This window comes from Typopeltis vanoorti, chromosome 9, assembly GCF_054136105.1.
Source record: "Typopeltis vanoorti isolate ZY-2024b chromosome 9, IOZ_Tvanoo_1.0, whole genome shotgun sequence".
In the NCBI taxonomy this organism is placed as follows: domain Eukaryota; kingdom Metazoa; phylum Arthropoda; class Arachnida; order Uropygi; family Thelyphonidae; genus Typopeltis; species Typopeltis vanoorti.
Window position 1 is genome coordinate 74,075,734 of NC_143557.1, and position 24,080 is coordinate 74,099,813.

The 24,080-nt window shown below is 37.2% G+C and overlaps 1 protein-coding gene across 2 annotated transcripts in view; it reads left to right on the forward strand.

Moving 5' to 3' along the window:
- Positions 1-679: 679 nt before the first annotated feature.
- Positions 680-24,080, forward strand: part of LOC150103160 (deubiquitinase OTUD6B-like) — a 420,347-nt gene continuing 396,946 nt past the window's right edge. For both annotated transcript variants that reach the window (XM_090398214.1, XM_090398215.1), the window contains exon 1: positions 680-792. In XM_090398214.1, coding sequence (XP_090254340.1) covers positions 708-792 — 85 coding nt within the window. In that variant the 5' untranslated portion in view covers positions 680-707. The remainder of the gene's footprint in view (positions 793-24,080) is intronic.

Here is a 24,080-nt window from a genome sequence, read left to right on the forward strand (position 1 = left end):
GGAAGACTTGGTTTCGAGTCTAGTCGGCGACTAGAGGAAATTTTTCTAAGCCTTTTTTCGACTGTTTCCCGAGTTAGTCGATCTCTGGCACGGGCAAGCGGGTTTTTCCTCCCGGAAACTCGGGTTTTTCGTCCCGTAAACTCAAGAAAATCGACCGTAGAACCCACATTATTTCAGACATTAAATATATTGTGTTAGGGTTAGGGACCACGAGATGGCGGCACATTTGAGCCGTCTCTCTTCACTGTGTACCGCTTAATTAGTGATAGCCTTGGGCCATCTATCTCTGATTGGTACCAGTGGAGATTGAACTGCCCACTCAGTCTCCAAAAGTTAGATAGGGCTAAATGTCCTCGCCTACTCCCAGTATACGGGAATAAAAAGGCGTTAGATGATTTTTTTTTTTTATTTTTTATTTTAGAACTTCTTTCTGGAGAGCAGAACCACTCGGCCAACCAGGCCAGCAGTGATTCTCAACGGTCTCCTCTAATAGCACATCTCAAAAGCAGCTATCCTTTTCTTTTGTGGGACTGGCCAGCATATATCTGCCTGCATTTGGCCTTGCTTCCTTTGCAAATGCACGATTTCTCATGCCATCGATATTCTAGTTATCATCTCTTCTGCCGTCAGCATGAACACATGCACTGGAATCCTAGTAGATGGAGCCACTAACGTAGATGTCAGATATTAATGTCTGTAGTTTGAAAATGGCGGAAGATGATGAAGTTCAGGAACTGAGTGCCGGTGCTAGGCTTTTTCAAGCTCACCGGAAAGAAAGAAAAGATTTACAAGGTACATATTAAAAACTTTCAAATGATTTACTTATTGTTCATATCCAGTCCCAAGTATAAGACAGTGATATGTGTAAATTGTCATCATTCTAAACTCTTCGTGTAATTCACATGATTGTTCATCTAAATATTTCGTATTTTATATATCTCTTGTTTAAAATATAACCAATAATGGTGTAATATTATTCATTATTAGTTTACCTATGGCTATATACATTTCGACTACAATGCAGAAGTATAGTTCGATTATTCACGCCATTTATTCAAAGCATCCAGGACTGCTTTTTTTTTTTTAGGGTAATCTGATCCCACCAGAAAAACATGCCATTTTCATTAATATTATCGGCCACCTAATAATTTCATTAGGTTCTACTACCATTCGGCAGTAGAACCTAATGAAATTATAGCGTGGATAAATGTTGAACTCTTAGTTACTACTACCGGGTTTAGAACGTGTGGTGCACTTGCTTGTTCTTTCTTGCGAAATATTTCGGTTGGCACAAGTGTCAGAATCCCGTGGTTCAATATGTCTGTACTCATCTCTTGAACGATTTGCGTTTCGTTTTAAAATTTGGTGAAACATGGAGATATTGTTGGTTTTCTGCAACTGAAGTACTGTAGTGATTTTGTGAACTGTTTTCTATTTAATTATAAGTCGTGATGCATTGGGTGTCATTAGATAATCCTCATTTACAATGTAACACACCATTTTGCTATTACTATGTACATGTATATATTTGCTAGTACATGTTTTTGGAATGACAGTAGGGCATTGGCCAAATCCAAGCAGATATGTTGCATCTGCTAATGAAGAGGTGTCTTATAAAAGTATCACAAAACTAAAATGCTGTACTTATTTCCAGTATAATAAATTGTTTACAGTATAATAAAAAGTTGCATTCACATCTATTATTATTATTATTACCCTAAGACCCCCCATGGAGTCAAAGACTCATCTATGAGGTCCTTTTGTCTTATACACACAGCTCATCACTGCCTTCTCCTTTTCCAGATTCCATCAGGAGTCCATAAATGCTTTCCATTGGTTCCTTATCCTTGCTGTTGGTCTTAGTTCAGCGAAACTCTTCTTCTCACATTCTGTTGAAGTCAATCTTCTCCATGTATTTTTAGGATGGCCACACTTTCCCTTTCCTTGTGGATTCCATTCCAGGACTGCATGACAGATTTCTTCATGAGCTTTCCTAAGTCTAAGCTTTCGTAAATCCAATCTATCCAAATTTTCATTTTCTGATTTCACAATTGACGTTTTGCTGATTTGTTCTTTTCAAAGGTCTTTGATAGTAATAGTTTGTGGCCACCAAATTCAAAGTATGCCCTGCAGATATCGGTTTATGAATGTTGGTAGTTTTCTTTGTGTTTTCTTTGAAACCAGCCACGTTTTGCATCCATATAAAAGAACTTATTTAATACATGCATTAAATATTTTAAATTTTGTATCCGTGTGAATATTTTTCATTTTCCATACTCTACTAAGTTTAGCATATGCACTTCTTGCCTTTTGAATCCTTGTGTCAACATTTCTAGTTACTCCTCCATCTGCAGATAAAACACTGCCAAGATATGTAAATGTGAAACAGTTTTAATTTTTTCATTTTCAGTTGTACTTGGCACCTTGTTGTTCCCATGGATTCTCATTTCTTTTGTTTTGTTTGTATTTATTTTCAAACCGACTTTCACTGTTTCTTCCTGTAATGTGGTTAGTTTGTTTTGGATATCTGCATGTCTGTGAGCAATTAGACATACATCATCTGCATAGGCTAGAGATCACCCAAAGATTTATTTATTTTCCATGATATTCCTTTGGCATGTTTCATCTGTCTGTTCTAGAACTTGATCTAGCACCAATGTAAATAATAAGGGAGCTAGCAGACATCCTTGTTGCACTCCAGATACAGTTTGAAAGGGTTGTGACAGATATCCATCATGCAGCACCTGGCATTGGAATTTGTTATATCCTGTATGAGGTTTATTATCTTCTGTGGCATTCCTTTTTTTTGAAGTGCATTCCACACATAATCTCTGGCAATGGAATCGAAGGCTTTTTCATAATCCACAAACAGCAAATATAAAGGAGATTTAAATTAAACCGATTGTTCAATTATTATTCTTAAGGTGTTAATGTGGTCTATATATGATCAATTTGGCCTAAAACCAGACTGCTCTCTTCTCATGCCCTCATCTAAAATATTAAAGATTCTTGTAAGAATGATTTTGCAGAAAATTTTGCTAATGACACATAGCAGGTTTATGCCCCTCCAATTATTACAGTTTCCTAAATCTCCTTTCTTTGGTATTTTTATTATTATTTCTGTATTCCAGTTCTTAAGAAATGTCTCTTTTTCCCAGATATCTTGGAATAGTGGATAGAGCATACTGTGATTGTTGTCATGTCAGATTTTAGAACCTCTGCTGGGATGCCATCATGTCCTGCCGCTTTCCCATTTTTCATTTCCTTAATAGCATTTTTTTTTTTTTTTTTTAATCTCCAATTTAGATGGTGAGCTGGTATCAATTTTTAATTCATCTACTTCTTTTTTTATTTCTGTTTTTATTCTATCACTGCTGTTGTTCAAGGTTTGACTAAAATGCTGTCTCCACATTTCCAATAGTTCTGTTGACACTAGAATTTTTCCATTGAGATCCTTCACTGGGACATTTTTTGAATTGGCTTCTCCAGAAAATCTTCTTATAATATTATGTAACTCTCTACTGTTATACTGGTCTGCAGCTTATTGTGCCCTCTATGCCAGTTCTTCAAACCATTGCTGTATATCTTTTCTAGCACTTCTCTTAAACTTATTATTATTATTACCCAAGATCCCATGGAGTCAAAGACTCATCTGGGAGATCCTTTTATCATACACACAGCTCATCATACCGTGCTTTAAACACACACAAATTCTCTGCAGACACCACACTTTCAGGCAAGTCATTCCAATCATTCACAACTCTGTATAATAAAAACCTGCTTTTCACTCCCCTACTCACACCCTCTTTATACAGTTTCCAAATATGTAAAACTTCTCCAGCATTGATCCTATAACAACCCCTTACCAACTTGTAGGTTTCTATTATATCTCCCCTCTTCCTCCTGTCCACCAGACTCTGCAAGTTGCATCTTCTCAATCTTTCCTGGTACTCGACATTCCAGAGGTTAGAAACTACCTTAGTCAGTCACTTCTGGACCCTTTCCAACATCGCTTCATCCTTCTGAAAACCAGGCGACCAAATCTGGGCACAATAGTCCATGTGTGGCCTAATCAAAGCCTTATACAATGGAACAAGTATCTCCCTACTTTTACAAGTCAGTGTCCTCTGCACCATTCCCAGAAGCCTTTGTGTTGTCTTCACAATTTTGGCTATGTGTCCCCTAAATTTTAGATCTTTATCCACTATTACCCCCAGATCTCTTATTTCCTCTACCTCCAACAATATATCCTCACCAAGCATAAATTCTGCATCCCATCTTTGTTTTCCAAATTTTAAAACCTTACATTTTGCAACATTGAACTCACATCCCCATTCCCGTGCCAATCACTCGATTTAATCAAGTCTTCTTGTAAGGCCACAACATCTTCTCTACTCTTCATGGTTCATCCAAACTTTGCATCATCTGCAAACAACTGAATATCTCCATCCAAATCTTTACCAGTATCATTAATATACAAGTTAAACAGTAATGACCCTAAAAGAGACCCCTGAGGCACTCCATTAGTGACTTTCCTTTTCCTGGATATCGCCACCCCCCCCCCATACACAACTTGTTGATGCCTATCAGATAGCCAGTCTCTAATCCAATGCACCAATCTAATATCCAACCCCATCTGCTCTAGTTTGACTATCAACTTATCATGCAGTACTCTATCAAAAGCCTTTGCGAAATCTAAGTATATTACTGTGTACCCTTCTCCTCTGTCCAAGGAAGCAGTCTCCTTATTGTAATAAGTAAGTAGATTACTAAAAAATGACCTCACTTTAGCAAATCCATGCTGTTCATCAAAGATAATACCATTGTTGTCAACCCAATTCTGGATTCTAGTTCTCACTATCTTCTCCAACAACTTAACTACAACACCTGACACACAGATAGGCCTAGTTTGATGCTGGAGTTCTATCACCTCCTTTATGAAGTGGCACAATCTTGCCCTCCTTCCACTCCTTAGGAACTTGACCCAGTGCAAGACTCGTATTAAAAAAATATGTCAAGGCCGGCATCAACTCCCTGGCACATTCCTTCAGAATACGTGGTGATATATTATCAAGTCCCACAGCCTTATTTACATCTAGTTTGCTCAACTCCCCATACACCTCTTGCTCACTTACAGTCAGTCTCTCCTCCCCATCATCATCATCAACTGCTCTCAATCTCTCCATGAAGTCAGATCAGATTTACAAGATTGAAAGACCTTTATGAACTGTTCATTAAGTATCTTCACCACACCTTCCACAACAGCTGTCTTTATACCATTTTCTCTAATCAGTGTCATCCTTCCATAATCATTCTTTCTTTTGCTGGCTACATATTGAAAGAACTCCTTAGGATTCTTTTTGGCTTCATTAGCCAACTGCTGTTCATACCTCTCTTTAGCTACCTTCACTAACCAAGTCACCGTCCTTGCCTGGTCTTTCTAAACCTCATGGAATTGGTTATTTCCACTTCTTTTATGCTGCCTCCATAATGCCCTTTTTCTCTGTATTGCATACTTAATCTCTTTATTCATCCATTTCACACCTACCGTATTTAACCTTCTCACCCTTGGAATACATTTAGACGTTGCTTCTACTAGATAGTTTTTTGAAAATCCTCAAAGCTGCATTGATCTCTTTTCCAGCTAACTTCTCATTCCAAGCTACACCTGCAAGCTGTCTCCTGAGTTCTTCATAATCACCCCCTTGTAGTCCCACATATACCCTTTTCTTACAGAGGTCCTCACACTGCTGGCAACCACAGAGGTAATCACCACATGGTCACTCAACTTATTTATTTAAAATCTTATATTTGTCTTTAAGTTCATTTTCCTTTTGGCGAATACTTCTTGCACATAATTTCAGCTTTATTTATTTTTTCTTTTATCCACTAGTCTCCAAGTTTCCATTGATAACCATTCTTCTTTCTTTCTTTCTTTTAGCATATCCCAAAACGTGTTCTGCTGTATCATTTAGGAGTTTTTTTTTTATTCCCATTTTCCCATTTAGCCTTTTTATCACCATTCCTTATATCTGTCTATTTTATGTTTTTCCCCCTGGTGATTTTTTTGAATATATAACTGCATAGATCCTATTATTAGGTCTGAGCCAATATCAGCACTTCTTTTATTTCGGACATCTAATAACATTTTCCTGCACCTTTGGCTGATGACACTGTGATCTATTTGATTCTGTGTTTTGCCATCTGGTGACGCACAGGTTGCTTTATGTATTCTCTTATGCTGAAAGATTTTGCTATCTATCACTAAGTTATATTTTCCACACAGTTCCACCATCAGTTCACCATTTACATTTCTCTCTCCCAAACCATGTTTGTCCATTACATTTTCCAGCCCCTCATTATTTGTACCAACTTTAGCGTGAGGTCGCCCATGAGGAGTATGCTCTCATTACCATGTCTCACCATCAAGGTTTTATCAATCAGAGTGTAAAACTTTTCTTTTTCTTCAAATGATGCATTTTCAGTTGGGGCATAGCACTGAACAACTTTTGGTCTTCCAGATTTAGTTGTAAGATTAACTGTTATTATTCTTTCTGAAATTGGTTAACACCCAATCAGTGCTTGACTAAATCTTTTGATCATGAGAATTCCAACTCCATATTGATGTATATCAGTTATATTAGGCATCCCTGAATAAAAAACACATTCCTACTGGGAAAAAAAATTATTCTACCAGTACCATTTTATCTTACTTTGCTAACCCCGAATAATTAAATTTTATATTTCTCCATCTCCTTAGTTGTGTTAATTTTTCTGTTTGATAGTGTTTTAACATTCCATTGGCCAATTTGTGTTCTAATTTTCAAGCCTTAAGTTGATACCCGAGAGTCTGTCCGATTTGTGCATTTATCCAACTTGAAAATAGCATTTAAATTTATAGAGACTTGCGTGTTGTTAGCCCACAGTGTTCCTAATCTGATGGTAGGACTGGTACCTAAGCACCCAGACGTGCATTTTATGCACAAGCGTTTATTTTCGTGTAGATGTTTCGGTTATACTGCCGATACCCAGTCACCAGAGCCTCGTTTGTGATAACAGGTTCTACCACTAGAAGGTGAGGGTGATATTTGAATGGGAGAGGCTATGTGTTATATATCATGGAGTCAAGGCTTCATAATATTATGCCATCATCACCCCCCTTAGACCCCATACTGCACCTTAAACGCACTCATATTCTCTGCAAACCCCCCACCCTCAGGCAAGACATTCCAGTCATTCACAACTCTGCATGCAAAGAACCTGCTTCTTACTCCCTTGCTCACTCCCCCCCCCCACTACAGCTTCCAGGGATGACCACTGGTTCTTCTCTGATCTCCCATTGTTTCCTGTGAAACCTCTTCATCATTGATCCTATAACAGCCCTTACTAATATATAATTGATATAATAGGTCTCTATTATATCACCCCTCTTCCTCCTATCTACTAGACTCTGTAAATTGCATCTTCTCAACCTTTCCTCATATTCAACATTCCAGAGATTGTCAGTTACCTGTTGACCCTTTACAACATCTCTTCAACCTTTTGCAAACCAGGTGACCAAATCTGTGCACAGTAGTCCGCATGTGGCCTAATCAGATCCTTATACAATGGAACAAGAATCTCCTTACAAGTCAGTGTCCTCCACATCATTCTCAGAATTCGTTGTATTGTCCTCACAATTTTGGCAATGTATTCTCTGAATTTTAGCTCCTTATCCATAATCACCCCAAGATCTCTTATTTCCTCCACACACAACAATATATCCCCAACCTGTCTTTGTGTCCCAAATTTTAAAACCTTGCATTTTGCAACATTGAACTGGCATCCCCATTCCAATACCCATCCACTCAATCTATTCAAGTCTTCTTGTAAGGCTGCAACTTTTTTCTCTACTCTTCATAGTTCATCCCAACTTTGCATCATCTGCAAACAAATGTCCTCTTCTAGTATATTGCTCCCCCATATACAACTTGCTGATGCCTATCAGATAGCCAGTCTCTGATCCAATGCACTGATCTAATATCCAACCCCATCTTCTCTAGTTTGACTATCAACTTATCATGCAGTAATCTATTAAAAGCCTTTGAAAAATCTAAGTATATTACTGTGTATCCCTCTCCTCTGTCCAGTGAAGCCATCACCTTATTGTAATAAGTAGATGACTAAAACATGATCTCCCTTTAGCAAATCCATGCTGTCCATCAAAGATAATACCATTGTTGTCAACCCAATTCTAGATCCTAGTTCTCACAAGCTTCTCCAACAACTTAACTACAACACCTGACACACAGATAGGCCTACAGTTTGATGCTTGAGTTCTTTCACTTCCCTTATGAAGTGGCACTTGTTTAAATTTTTCATCATTATTAATATTTGTGCATTTAAGAATTTTTGTATCTTAATAAATAAGAAATCTTGTTCATGTACATGTAGTTTTAATTTGAATTTTATGAAGAGTTTCAAATTTTTGTTTGTAGTAGCCAGTGGACAATCTGATTTTTTTGGGGGGAGGGAGAGAACAATTGGGAACTTTAATAACCATTTTTTAATTTTCTTAAACATTGGTTTAACTGATATAATTTATATGTGCCATGATTTCTTGAGTGGATCAAAGATCTCCTTCATCGAGAATGGAGATCATAAGCAGACTCACGTGGAAGTGGCAAAATTTCTCTCCTGGAAATAAATCCCTTCATCGTTAATGGATATAATATGCATGGCTTGTGGTATTAATTTCCTTACTGATATTGCCCACCCCGATAATTCTCTTATTCTTAGTTGGATAATAGAACTGTGTCACTCATGAAATGGTGCATTTTTTAAAATTTATTATGCAGATTAAACTTGTTTTGAAAGAGAACAGTTTTTTAAATACTTCAGTTCTCTAAGTTACTAATAGAATTAGTATGAAAATTCCAACTGCAATATTGGCAGCGTATGGAAGTTACTATGAATTACTTAAATATTTCAAATCAAAATTATTTTCAAGAAAAACTAAATACTATTTATGTAAGACATTAATTAGACCAGTTTTATATACATGTGTGTATCCTATGTCTCCTGATCTATAACAGCAGTGCTATGTATGGGCAAGTGATTAGAGGGAAGAAAAAGTCAGTCTGTTAATGTGTTTCCTGAAGAATTCCAAAGGATAGAAGGATATGGAATGATGAAAGAGGATTTTATGTTTGTTCAATAAGTTTGAAGTTGAAATGTATATGGATGGTGACCAGCAGCTGCCTGTGTTTGTACATGCTTAAGAGATTGTTGGAATGGTAATGGCCAATTAAATGATTAGTGTCCACAGAAATATCCATAGAAAAGACATAATATAGAAACAGTGTCTATGGGAAAGTGATTGGGGAGTATTTAAAAGGAGGGACATTTGTTAAGAAAATTTCTCTTTTGGTTGTATTCCAGTATTCTGAAAGAGGTATTTCACTATGCTAGATGTGAAAGCAATATTTTATGATTGGGAAGATTTGGGATTTATAGTGTCAGGAGTTGTGAGTAGAAGAGAAATAATGTTTAGAATGAAAAATAATAGCTTGGTATTCTTTTTCATTCTGTGTTTATGCCAGGATAAGCTTTATGTGAAAGTGAGCCTAAAATAGAAACTGATCTTGGGTATTGAGTGAAGTATCAGCAGGGTAAGTCTTGCTTGGTGGGATACTAGGAATTTCCTAGTGAGGTATGCTGTCAATGGGCTGAAATATCTGCAATTGCAGATATTTCCTCCCTTTTTTTTGTTTGTTTAAACTTGACAAACATCATTTTTTATTTAGAAAATATGATCATAAATAAAAATGCTTTGTAAATGTGCATTGTAAATGCTGCAAAATATACAAATAACAATGACGAATATGCTTGGGGTAGTAGCCCACAGCTATTTCTTTTTGTCCAAAAAAAAGATAATGAATTTTTTTTTTTTTTTTTTTTTTTTTTTTTTTTTTTTTTTTTTTTTTTTTTTTCCCCAGGTTTCATCTAGAGAACTCAGTTATAATGGGAAATTACAAAAAAAAAAAAAAAAAAAAAAAAAAATATTTTTTATAAAATGGAGAATATTTGAAAGTTTTTTCGCTTGGCTATTCTTCTTCTTCTACAGCTCCTCCACACCTTCCTGTCTTGGGCTGTCACCACATCCAAGTTCTTCATCTTCAAGTCCTCTTCTACCAGCTCCCTCCATCCATCTCTTCTTTGGCTGCCCACGCTTCCGCCTTCCTTGCACATCCATCTGCATGACCCTTCTTCCCACATATTCGTCCTCCCTCCTCATCACATGACCAAACCATCTCAACCTTGCCTCCTGTATTTTCGCTCCTAAGTTGGCTATACTATGAATTAAAGATGCCAAGATATTATATTCTTGGTTTCTAAGTGTAAGCAAACAAAGTTTGCACATGAAGTAACTTCATGACTGGGCTAGTTGTATGTAGAGGCTAATAATAGGATACTAAGGCAATTGATGTGGAGTCATTGGCCTCTATATCCAAGTAGCTCAGTCATGAAGTTACTTCACGTGCAAACTTTGTTTGCTTATACTTGGATAAAGGATGAAACCAAGAATATAATTTATTGGCATCTTTAATTGACAAGATGGTGTGTGTCCATTGGTTAACATATTATACTGAATTTTATTTTGTCTAGAATTTTGTAACAATTTGGATAATTCTGTATTTATTATTATTAGATAGCACTTCCTGGAGTCCAAGGATTCATCGAGAGAGGCCACTCCATGAACTATCATCACTATGTAACCATCAGTTGCTGATGACGTAGTATTTTTCTCTGTTAATTGTATGCGTTCTCTGGTCAATTTGCTTGTATTCTGGGTGAAAAATTTCTGCTCCTTCCATATGAGATCAGCTAACTCACTTGTAGTTGAAAAGGCCACATGAGGACTCCTCTTATCATGATGACAATAGCACCTCATTTGTTGCCACTCAAAGTGCAGTGTCCCATCGTTCTTTGAACTGTGCTATAGAATTGCTTATTATTTATTATTGGATTTGATATAAATCACTAAATACATATACCAGCAAATCATATCATATTGATATTAATCAAAGAAAATATCAATCATGACAACTTCTTGGAGCTACTTTTATTTATTAGTAAATTTGATCTGATATTTATTATGTAGCAGAGAAAAGCATGCTACGTCATGGAGAAAAATAGGAATATAAAGAGGGTGAGGAAATCGGTAGACATTGTTGTCCAAAACTACTGTAAATTCGGTTATTGATTCAATAATTCACTAGTAATAACGAACATTGATCACGAACAGTAATGTTCTGATCAATGCTTGTAATGACAAAGCATTGGGGTACTCTTTCCACTCCCTTGGAGCCTTGGGGGTACTCTGGCATTGATGGGAAAAATCAGACAGTAGGAAACCATCTGCCATAATGCAGTGAATGATCAGAGGGGAGGTTGGCATTGTTTCTTCTATAATAATAATAACAGAAGGAAAACCGTAAGCAATGTGATGGCAGATGTGTAAGAAGGCTCTAATTTCAGACAATTATTAGATGCCTTGGAAATATCGAGAGCAATCATAAATTTCTCAGCATCTTTCTATGGCCTGTGTTCATTTGCTTTATGTCGCTCAGAAATGTAGAATATTTATAATAATAAATAATAATATAATAAAAACTAATAAAATATTTCATTATTTTAAAAGAAAAATTAATAAGGATATATGGGCTGGTTATTTCAGATTTACAGATGAAGCTTCAAATGCTTACAAGGCCACGTGTTCTTCTGACTATTTTGTCTGTTGTATGAGACTGGCTGATTTACCATCAGCCTTGATAAAGGTTCTTTGCATTCTAAATGATATTTAGTATTATATGGCTATTTCCATGGAGTCAGAAGACTCATTGTAGGAGACCTACACTAATGTTTATACGTGCAATACCTATCATACCTCTTCTTAAACTTATTAACTGTCAGGAGACACAACTAATTCTGGCAATCCATTCCACTCACATGATGACAAAAAATCTAGTACAAATACCATTACTGATCATGCTCTTGCACATCTTCCAGGGGGTGACCTCTAGTTCTCTCCCTATTCATCATGTGTTGAAAAATTCCCTTTGAGTTAGCTATTAACCTATTAACTAAACTTTGCAACCCGCACACTTTCGGTCTGCCCTCATGAGGACATTCCACAGACTTGTAATCTTCTTGGGCACTTGTCTCCTGAATTCTCTTCACCACTTCCTGATCTCCAAGAAACCTGGGTAACCAAATCTGTACAAGATGTCAGAATTATAACATCCCTGTCTTTACTTGTTAGCATGTTTTTCAACATCCAAGTAATCCTTTCTGAATTTCTTACCAACTTTTGTGTATGCCTCTGAACTTTAACTCTCTATCCACCATTAACTCCAATTCCCTAGCCTCAAGAATTTCCTTGAATGGTACTGTAATTCAGTACCATTAATGTGATGTGCAGTATGTAATTTTTTGACCCAAAGTGTGTAACCTTACATTTTGCAACATTAAATTGACACTCATTATCAAGAATCTGTGTAGCTCAGTAGAAGTGGCGTTTGCACTCTACAGCACTTGACCGCACGATGAAAGGAGTTCGAATCTAGTTGCCGACTAGAGGAACTTTTTCCAAGCCTTTTCTCGACCGGTTCCAGAGTTAGTCGATCTCTGGCATGGGCTAGCGGGTTTTTTGTCCCGGAAACTCAAGAAAATCGGCTGTCGAACCCACACTATTTTCAGACATTAAATATATTGTGTTAGGGACCACCAGATGGCGGCACTTGCTAGCCGCCGCCTTCACTGCGTGCCTATTAATTAGTGATAGCCTTGGGCCAGCTATCTCTGATTGGCTACCAGTGGAGATTGAACTGCCCACTCAGTCTCCAAAAGCTGATTGATTTGATTGATATCATTATCACGCCCACAATGCGAATTTATTTAAATCATCCTGCAGGATATAAACATCACCTTTATCAAACTTATTGCCCTTCCTAGTTTTGCATCATTAACAAATAGCCAAATATCCCTTCCTTAAATCTTTCTCTATATCATTAATATACAAATTAAAGAGTAGTGCTCTAGTACAGAACCCTGAGGCACTCCACTAGTCATCCTCATTCTCCTAGGTTCCATGCCACCATATACTGCTTTCTTGTGTCTGTCTCTTAGCCCTCCTCCCATTCATGTTACCATCTTCATATCCATTCTCATTTGCTCCAACTTTTGTAATGGTTTTCCATGTGGTATTCTGTCAAATGGCTTTGCAAAATCCAGCAGTATCATCATGGTGTAGCCATTTCCCTTATCTCATTTTGCTCACTCTATTTATAAAATAGTAAGTAAATTATTAAGGTAGAACCTACCTTTTACAAAGCCATGCTACCCACCAAAGAGTACTGTATTCATATCCACACACTTGGATTTTACCCTTAATCAAATTTTCTAATATAACCACCACTCCTTAGATATTAACTTATCTGTAATTTGCTACCTCTGTGTTGCAGCCACCTTTATGTAATGGAACTGCATTACTCTCTTTCCACTCCCTTGGAACTCATGTTAGCGGTTTAATGGAATATTAAGAGCACTGAGAAAGGATTAAAACTAATTTTAATACTTCCAGTATTTTGTCTCCGTCACAGAGACATCTTCGGGGATTACAAAAACTTTTTGTAACAACACACACAAATACAATACAAAGTAAAACTAAAGTCCTATCTAGGTGGTGTGCCCTGTATGGGCATTTGCAGGTGGCCTGGGATGTAAAGAGGCATCTCTGATAATTAAAGTTTCCCACATTTTGGGAAGTTTAATGCAACCATATTTGTTTAAATTTGGTTGATTCCTGAGTGCAGATGCAGATTCAAAGAATAGTCTTTCTTTTTTGAATTTACTATGGTGGAGCATGGTAGTTTTTTCCAGGAGATCCTGTGGGATGTATCCAAAACATGGTCTGCAAGGCCAAATTGACCATAATCGTGTTTGCAGACGGAAGAACTGTGTTCTTCTAACCGAATGGATGCTGACTTGCCTGTTTGTTCAAAGTAGGCAAGTTTACAGGAACAAGGTACTCTATATTTGAGAGGTGTGACAGGAAGGGTAGTTAGCATGTTGCCTAGGTATGACTGTGGTGAAATGAGGCAGAGAGCAAGGATTATGAATGATATGCTGGCTGAAATGTGTGAGGAGACGGGAGTACAGTTTGTTAATGTGTGGAATGAGTTTGAGGGACGACGTGAGCTGTATGGGAGTGATGGACTGCATTTGAGTGGTTATGGTGTGAATCGCTTGGAGAGACTGCTGCTGGAAGGTAGAGAAATGAATAGAGAGAATGAATCAGATTGAGTGGGAAGTGACGTGGAAGAACGGGAGAGTAAGACAGAAGAGATTGAAGAGGTGGTTATGAATGGGGTAGTGAGTGGTATGAGTATAGTAAATGAGAGAATGGGTGTGCAAGAGGAGCAAGGAAACAGGGAGGCTCAGTGTGGACAGGGGTACACAGCATGAGAAAGGTGAATGCTCCAAGAGGAGGTGAGCATGTGTAGGCAGGAAAGGAATGGGATGACCAGGGATCAAGAGGAAACAGTTGAAATTGAAAAGGGCTTTAAAATGAAGAAGCAGAAAGGGAAATGGCCCCACTCGAGCATGGAGAGATCACATCAAGTGAGTGGTATCAGTGGAACTAGCTGTAGATCCAGAAATGAGCTGTTGTGTTTGTATACAAATGCTAGAAGTATAAGAAACAAGGCAGATGAAAAGGTTGCGTCTGTTCACCCAAAGATTGTCGGAATAAGTGAGACATGGTTGGAAGAGGATGACATCCTGACAGAAATAGAGATGGAAGGGTATGATGTATTTTGTGAGGACAGAAGGGGTAAAAAGGGAGGGGGAGTGCTATTGATGATAGAGAAAGAGTTATGTCCATATAAAGTAGAGATGCAAGAGGGAGATAGTGCCAGTGGTTTTGAGACAGTGTGGTGTGAGATAGAGGTGAATGGAATCAAATACTTGGTGGGATGTTGTTATAGACCAGGTAATGTGGATGGTGGTGATAATGAAATGTACAATCAAATTAGCCAAGTAAATAAGAAAAGGGTGATCATTATGGGTGATTTTAATTATGGCAATATAGACTGGAATGATGAGATAGTGTTGTACCCATTATTTTTTCTTCACATATTTTATGTATTTTCCTATAGCCTTGCCTTTGTGAGGCACGTGATATCTTAGGGACACAAAGGAAAGGCCTGGGGTCGAGCCAAAACCTATGTGGCAGGCACTTCATTACCAACCTCTCGTTTAGTTCTAAGGATATTTATATTTTTTATAGACTGCGCCACTTAGGACTATTAGATTAATAAAAGGATTAATCAAGGGATTGGTAAGGCATGCACAAAGACAATACGTGATATTCAATCGTGACCGTATATTGCCTTCTACAAATTTTCCAGTCCATATTCATACTTAATTTTTACAAGTGTTGCATCGAATTCCATAAAGACAGACACAGTAGGTTAAAGAAAAACAAGTTTTAATTAAAATGTACATATTACTAATTACACAAAATTAAAGGGATTCATTTAATCTTAGTTAAAGGATATATCAATTCTGATGACTCTAACACTCTCTATAGAAAGGCACAATAAATTTTCATCAACCCTAACTATCATACACAAAGTATCAATCTCACACTGTAATCTTAAATATGAATTTTTCTTTTTTTTTGGTCTCAGTTAACAATCATTCCTTGGGTAAAATTTCTCTTAAAACATATTTTCAGACATATCCAATATTCAGACTTAGTTAAGGAATGTATCAATTCTAAAAGCTCCAACACCTTCCACAAAAAAAGAAAGGCACTTTATATTCTCATTAACCTTAACTACCATACACAAAATATCACTCTCTCACCATGATCTTACATTCTTAGAATCTCAATTAATAATCATTCCTTGAGTAAAATCCTCTTAACTTATTTTTGACATTTTCATATTCAAACTTGTATTACACTTATTCCACTCTTATTATTCTGCACAATAACTCTCTTTCTTAAAGTTCCTTCTAAGAAATGTCTCTGAGTCTTTCGTTTTAAGTTTACACAACACTAACTCCATGGATTATACACAGAAGATAAATGACAAATTTTCTACTTATCTATTCATGGAGGCTCCGTTCCTTTGTTGCACAGAATTTCTCTCTCACTGCCCTTTTCTTCTATATGGTATGGTTTAGGCTTCCGATCATCGATATGCTAACGTGATCTTCTGTCTGATTTCCTTTGTTGCACAGAATTCTGGACTCATACTTTCTTAGCCATGCCTTGTGGCATAACCTGCTGCAGCATCTTGGGATTGGACTTCCCACTTCGAACCATCCAATTGCATACCAGCGACGGACCTTGCACCACTGGGCTCCGATCAACAGGAGGTGAAAAACTCAGGAACAAGAGAGCGAGCGGGGGGGGGGGGGGTTCTAATCCTTATATACCTCCTCCCTAACGGTCATCGCCGTAACTTTTCTGTTCACACGGCATGTAGAAATCGCCGTCACGAGTGTATGACGTTATGGCGTCCAATTGTTTCCCGCCACTCCTAGTTACATTCCACGAGGACGAGACCTCTTGGGGAAGCTGTCTGCTCCCCCCCCCCCCCCACGAACGTTTACACAGGTTATGTTGGCCTGGCTTTGCATGTTATTTCACATTAAAGTTTATTTTGCATGGTAATGTTGGTTTTAACTCAGTTTTAGAATATACATATGATATATACACATACGTAAGTTTTCAGAACTATTCTTACCCAGATATAAATGATATATACACACTTTTCTTACATAAGTATTCAGAATTACTCTTACCCAGATATCAAGCATGTTTTAAATGTTTCTTAATTGGGTGTTTGCTCTGTTATACAATGATAAGATGAAATATCTTATGTTCCAACTTATCAGGGTATAACAATAGCAACTGGAAGTAAAGAAAATTAGTTTCTTGAGTTTTTGAGGGACAACTACCTCAGACAGTATGTAATGGAGGGCACAAGAGGATCGAGGGTCTTGGATTTGGTCATCTCATCAGGGGATGTAATTATAAATGAGGTGTCAAATCATCCACCAATTGGTGAGAGTGACCATGAGGTGATTACCTGGGTGGTTGCCAGCAGTGCGAGGACCTCTGTGAGAAAAGGGTATATGTGGAACTACTAGGAGGGTGATTATGAAGAGCTCAGGAGACAGCTTGCGGGTGTAGCATGGAATGAGGAGTTAGCTGGAAAAGAGATCAATGCAGCTTGGGGGATTTTCAAAAACTGTTTAGTAGATGCAATGTCTAAATGTATTCCAAGGGTGAGAAGGTTAAATAAGGTGGGTGTGAGATGGATGAATAAAGAGATTAAGCATGCGATACATGGAAAAAGGGCATTGTGGAAGCAGCATAAGAGAAGTGGAAATAACCAATTCCATGAGGTCTACAAAAACCAAGCAAGCAGGGTGACTTGGTTAGTGAGGGGTAGCTAAAGAGAGGTATGAACAGCAGTTGGCTAATGAAGCCAAAAAGAATCCTAAGGATTTCTTTCGATATGTAGCCAGCAAAAGAAAGAATAATTATGGAAGGATGACATTGATTGGAGAAAATGGTATAATGACAGCTGATGCAGAATGTGTGGTGGAGATACTTAATGAGCAGTTCATAAAGATCTTTCAATCTTGTGAATGTGACTTCATGGAGGGATTGAGAGCAGTTGATGATGGGGAGGAGAGACTGACTGTTGGTGAGCAAGAGGTGTATGGGGAGTTGAGTAAACTAGATGTTAACCTGCCTTGACATATTTTTTTAATATGAGTCTTGCACTCAGTCATGTTCCTAAGGAGGGCAAGATTGTGCCACTTCATGAAGGAGGTGATCGAACTCACGCATCAAACTATAGTCCTATCTGTGTGTCAGGTGTTGTGGTTAAGTTGTTGGAGATGCTTGTGAGAACTTGGATCCAGAGTTGGGTTGATAACAATGGTATTATCTTTGATGGACAGCATGGATAAAGGGAGGTCATGTTTTATAATCTACTTACTTATTGCAATAAAGTGACTGCTTCCTTGGACAGAGGAGAAGGATACACAGTATATACTTGGATTTCGCAAAGGCTTTTGATAGAGTACCTCATGATAGGTTGATAGTCAAACTAGAGCAGATGGGGTTGGATATTAGATTGGTGCATTGGATTGGAGACTGGCTATCTGATAGGTATGAACAAGTTGATACCTATCAGCCATATCCAGGAAAAGGAAAGTCACTAGTGGAGTTCCTCAGGGGTCTGTTTTAGGTCCATTACTGTTTAACTTGTATATTAATGATATAGGTGAAGATTTGGATGGAGATATTCAGTTGTTTGCAGATGATGCAAAGGTGGGACGAACAATGAAGTGTGGTGAAGATGTTGTGGCTTTACAGGAAGACTTGAATAGTTGGTTTTAAAATTTGGAAAACAAAGATGTGATGCAGAATTTACGCTTGGTGAGAATATATTGTTGGAGGTAGAGGAAATAAGAGATCTGTGGGTGATAGTGGATAAGGATCTAAAATTTAGGGGACACATAGCCAAAATTGTGAAGACAACACAAAGGCTTCTGGGAATGATGCGGAGAGCACTGACGTGTAGAAGTAGGGAGATTCTTGTTCTGTTGTATAAGGCTTTGATTAGGCCACACATGGACTATTTTGTCCAGATTTGGTCACCGGGTTTTCAAAAGGATGAAGAGATGTTGGAAAGGCTCCAAAGGAGACTGACTAAGGTAGTTTCTGACCTCTGGAATGTCGAGTATGAGGAAAGATTGAGAAGATGTAATTTGCAGATTCTGGTGGACAGGAGGAAGAGGGGAGATATAATAGAAACCTGCAAGTTGGTAAGGGGTTGTTATAGGATCAATGCTGGAGAAGTTTTACAGAGAATAGTGGGAGATCAGGAGAGAACCAGAGGTCATCCCTGGAAACTGTATAAAGAGGGTGTGAGTAGGTGAGTGAGAGGCAGTTTTTTTTCGTGCAGCGTTGTGAATGATTGGAATAACTTGCCTGAGAATGTGGTGTCTGCAAAGAGTTTGAATAAAAGGTCCTCCCGTGAGGTCTTGGGGTGGTAATAATAATTATAATATACACCAGGCACTGAAAGAGGAGGGAGCTGGTCTTTAGTGGAGCGGATAAGGGTAGCAAGTTTAGAGTGGGGTTTATAAGCTGTATGGAAGTTGTACTTTTTTAATGGTCTGGCTATTTTTTCTGAAGCACCACAGATGTAAGGAATGGTGATGGCATTTCTGAAGTCCTTCTGAAGAGATGGTTGGGGAATGGGGAAGGACTTGATTATTTTTTTTAATTCTGTAGTCATTATAGCCATTGGAAAGGAAGGTGTTGTGTATGTGTTTGAGTTCGGTTGAAAGGACAGTTTTACTTGAACAAAGATTGTGGGCCCTATTGGTCAGAATTTTGATAATGTCATATTGCTGGGAGGGGTGGTGGTGGGAGAGTTTGTGAATGTATCTGCCTGTATTAATAGGTTTTCTACATACAGAGAAAGAAAGGTTACCATTAGGAAGGTGTGTTAATAAGGTGTCTAGGAAGGGTAAACTATTATTATTTTCCTTTTCCATCGTAAACTGATTTTTTGGATGTAGACTATTGAGGTGACTGAGGAAGGAATCTAATGTGTCTGGGCCATGAGGCCAAATAGAGAACACATCATCTACATATCTTAGCCAGATAGAAGGTTTTAGAGGGGGAAGAGTTCTTCACAGCACTTAAGCCTCAACACAGTTACTCCCTTGGAACCTTGCCAGAGCTGAGACTTGAACAACCTCGTCATAAGCACTGCCAGTTTTCTTGTACATACATGTAGCATCCGGGCCGACATGCCATCCAGTTTCATTGCTGTATTTACATTGATATTTTTCATTCTACTATGCACTTCATGTTCATCTACTTCAGTTCTAATATCATTTTCTCATATTAGCAATTCCAAAATCTCTGCCTAGGTGATATACCTTTGCAAAGTGATTGCTCAGCAACTCAACTACTTCTTTTGCTTCTGTCAACCTTTTTGCCATCAGCATTTATTAAAGTTATCTTTTCATAGTTATTCTTCTCTTTGCTTGCTAGATAACAAAAACAAAAAACTTTTGGATATACTTTGGCCTGCATAGCAAATTTTGTCTCATAATCTGATTTGGCCTGTTTTTACTATACTAGTCACCCTTTTGCTTGCACTTTCTTCTGCTCATGAGTATATTGATCATCTTTTTCTTTATATTTCCTTCACCATTTTTTTTTTTTTTTTTTTTTTTTTTTTTTTTTTTTTTTTTTTTTTTTTTGCAGCTCTTGCTTTATATATGTTCATCTACTTAACTCCCTACTTGGTTTATCCTCCTGACCATGGGTAAGTAGGTGAATACCTCTTCTCTCAAACAATTTCTGATCACTTCCCATTCACTGCTGACGTTCTTTTCTTGTGGCCTCTCAAGCCATGGCACTGCTTCCAGATATCTCATAAATCTATCATAATTACTAGCTTTATAGTTCATCATAAACCCTTAGAATTCCACATGTTGCCAGAACACAACTGTAATGTCACCCTTGCTGGTTGGAGGAAGAGTGTCTACCTTTGTTTTGGATATGTCTTCTGATGCTATTACCACATTCTACATTCTCAATCCCCCTGGACCCCCTATATAACATGTTGTTTCATTAATTATTCCATAGCAAATTTATATATTCCAATTCCATCTTGCCATATCTCATTTCCTGTCCATAATCTATGTTCCCCATTAGCTTGTCCTGCATTCATTGTGCTGATCTACTGATGCATAGCATCCACATCTTCCCATTGAATCCTGGTCTATAGCAACAACCATGTTTTGTCCTATTGGCCTTTATCTCGCACAAGATAGCTTCACTCGAACCATCTTCCTTTTGTAATGTCATTATTACTAACCTGTTTGGATTTGAAACTTATGAAACTGCATTCAGCATTGCATAATCATAATCACTTCTAATTTCCCTGATTTTGCACTTCAGACCTCTCATTGAACAACACCCTCTCCAAAACCATTCAAATGTAGTCCATCAGGCATATACAAGTCGTCCTTTTTGTCCATTAACCCCTCCCCCCATACATTTATAAACACACCATTCCTCCTGTACAATCTTCTCATTGCCTTATTAGTTATCATGGCCATTCTTCATAGTTCATTCCTGTCATACTTAGACAGATTCGCAATCTTTACTTTCTCACTCTAAAAGTTTCTATTGGAGACTCTTTCATATCTTCTCTCATTGCATATTTCAACTCTTCACTCAAAAATAGTTGCCAATCCCTGAGATAGAAGATCAGGTTGCAGTTAAATGGGTTAGTAATATTTTGAACTAGGAGCTGAAGAAAAAAATGCATTTAAGAGAATCTAAAGATTCTCTTAAACAGATTTTTTGCTGCATTGCATATAAAAGGAAAAATGATTATGTACAGATAATGTTAATGAATAGATGGTAGGAAGAACAAAAGCAGAAGAAATAGTTGAATTGCTTTGTGATTGTTTGTATTTTACACAACAGTAACACAAACCTTCAATCTGGGATATAATGTTGATATTGAGCTGTGAACCTAAAGGATATAAACAAATTTGGCAAAGTGAAAGAGAAATCTGAAGGATGGGAGAGTTGGAAAGAAGCAAAATGATTTAATTAGATGGTAAAGAGAGGATAATAGAAACATAAGTTACCAAAGAGATTCTGTTGCAGAAATTTTTTAGTACATGATAGAATGGGACAGGTGTCACCCTGGAAGTTGTGTGAGAATATGGTTAGTGAGAGTGGTGAATCAGTTGCCATTGAATGAAGTCAGAATGGTATGATAGGCTATTTACCACCTTTATGTTCCATAGCATATAAGGCTAACTTTGAAATTAATTAATTTTGCCTCTTTCCACCGTTTCTAGCCAGCTAGATTTCTCTCTTTCGGCGTCATTCTTTGTCAAGTTAATTAGGTTACTGAATACTTAACAGCCCTGTAAATCCACGTATACCCCCCCCCCCCCCTTTAACTGAAACTTCCACACATTTAGCCACCCTCCCAAGTCAAGCCCATATGACCACTCTCACCAGTTGGAAGCAATGTCATCTTGGTTACAAAAAGTCCTCTGATGCATTACTGGATCTAGCACTCTGAAAACTCTGGTACATTCCATCACATGCTGCCTTAGTTAATTATTCCTTAGTAACTGCATAAATTCTATTTCCTTCTTCTCATGTGTCCTTTCCTCCTTCCAGTCTATGTTCCCATGGTTTAAGTCGCCCATAATAATTATTCTCCCTCCACTTATTTAGATTATTTGCTGATGCATACTAGGGATGCACCGAATAGCCAAATTTCAAACCGAATATTTGGTTTTAAATTTGGCATACTGAATTAAATTTTATAATTTTTTTTTAAATACACTGATTAAAAATTGATATAAAATTTAATGTGTATTTTTTTTTTCTTGAAACATTTGTTTATAAAATTTAATTTGGAACATTTGAAATTTAATTAATTATGAATTATGCTTCTGCCATATTCAGCCAATGCAGAATGAAGAAACATTAAATAAAAAAATATGTAATAATATATTTATAGCTGTTCTTGTTGCAATTAGAGAGTGCTGAATGCACGATTTCGCTGACGCATACTGAATTAAATTTTGATTTAAATTTTACAAACAAAAAAATATACAGGTATTTTTTAACACGTTAAAAAACCTGCACTCAGATGTTTTTAACATGCTTGTTTTGTGCTATGTTTCACACATGTCATACATCTTTTCATTTCTGTTTTGGGCGAGCATGCACATGAAACTGTATTATCATTTTTTTTTCAACCCCCCCCATCCCTCCCTGCAAAATGAAGCTCTTCAGAAATTTTCACATGCATAACTAAACTTCATAAGATGTCCACTAGAGTAACTTTTATTGCACCACCCATAATAGCACAACTGCAAATTATTGGATATTTTTAACAAATTGATTTACATTCATGCTTATTTGTTCCCTCAGATGGTCTCTCATTTGCAAAGAGTTCATGATTATTGATTTTTAAATTTAGAAATTTAAAAACACAATTACAGAATTTGTCTTAATTATCGATGATATATATAACCGGAAAGCAAAAAGTCTTCCTTTCTAAGCACACGTAACAATACTCTGTGAGCTCGAGAGAAAACAAGCTGAAAGTGCAAGGCAATTTGTCGATACTCCCGCCAATAGGAATATTGAAGAATACAATTTATCTAGTGTCCAGTATGAATGTGTTAAAAGTTGATTATACAAAAGATTGAGAAAATATTAAACATTATGCGTGATAAAAACTCACTGAATAACTTAATTACACAAGCATGCAAAAGTAAAGTTTTATGTTCCTTAATTTAAATAAAACATTATTTAATTTTAGAAGGAACTTTTAGTTTTAAATTGGCATAAGAAATTGCAGGGTAAAGATGTTAGGAGTGCATGGGATATAATCAATGGGTATCTAAAGGAAGTAATTGGAATGTATTCCACATGATCAGGAAGATAAATAAAGTAGGCATTAGATGGATGAGTAGTAGTATTAAGCATGATCTGCAAAAAAATAAAATATTATGGATGATTTATAAGGAGAAACGTGATCAGCACACTCACAAGCAGTACAAGGCTCAGGTTAGAAAGGTTATTACCAGCATAGTTTACCTTGATGGACCTGTGATTTCAGTCAGGATTTCTCCATGACTGCAGGTTGTAAAGAGTCCAGCTATTCCTATCTTGGGCCTTTCTTCTCCATTTTCTTCCAACTTTCTTAATCATTGGGTTGTTTCACCTTAAGGCTGGTCTTCCAGGTTTCCTTTTGGTATCTCTCGGATACCAGTTTGTAACTTTGTAACTGTGACTGTCCATTTGTTGTCTCTCATTCTGGCGAGATGTCCTGCCTATCTTCTTTTGCTGTTGTAGATTGCTTTTATTATATCCATGAGTCCAGACTTCCTCCTGATTTCTGTGTGTCTTACATGGTCTATTTTGTTTATATTGTACATTC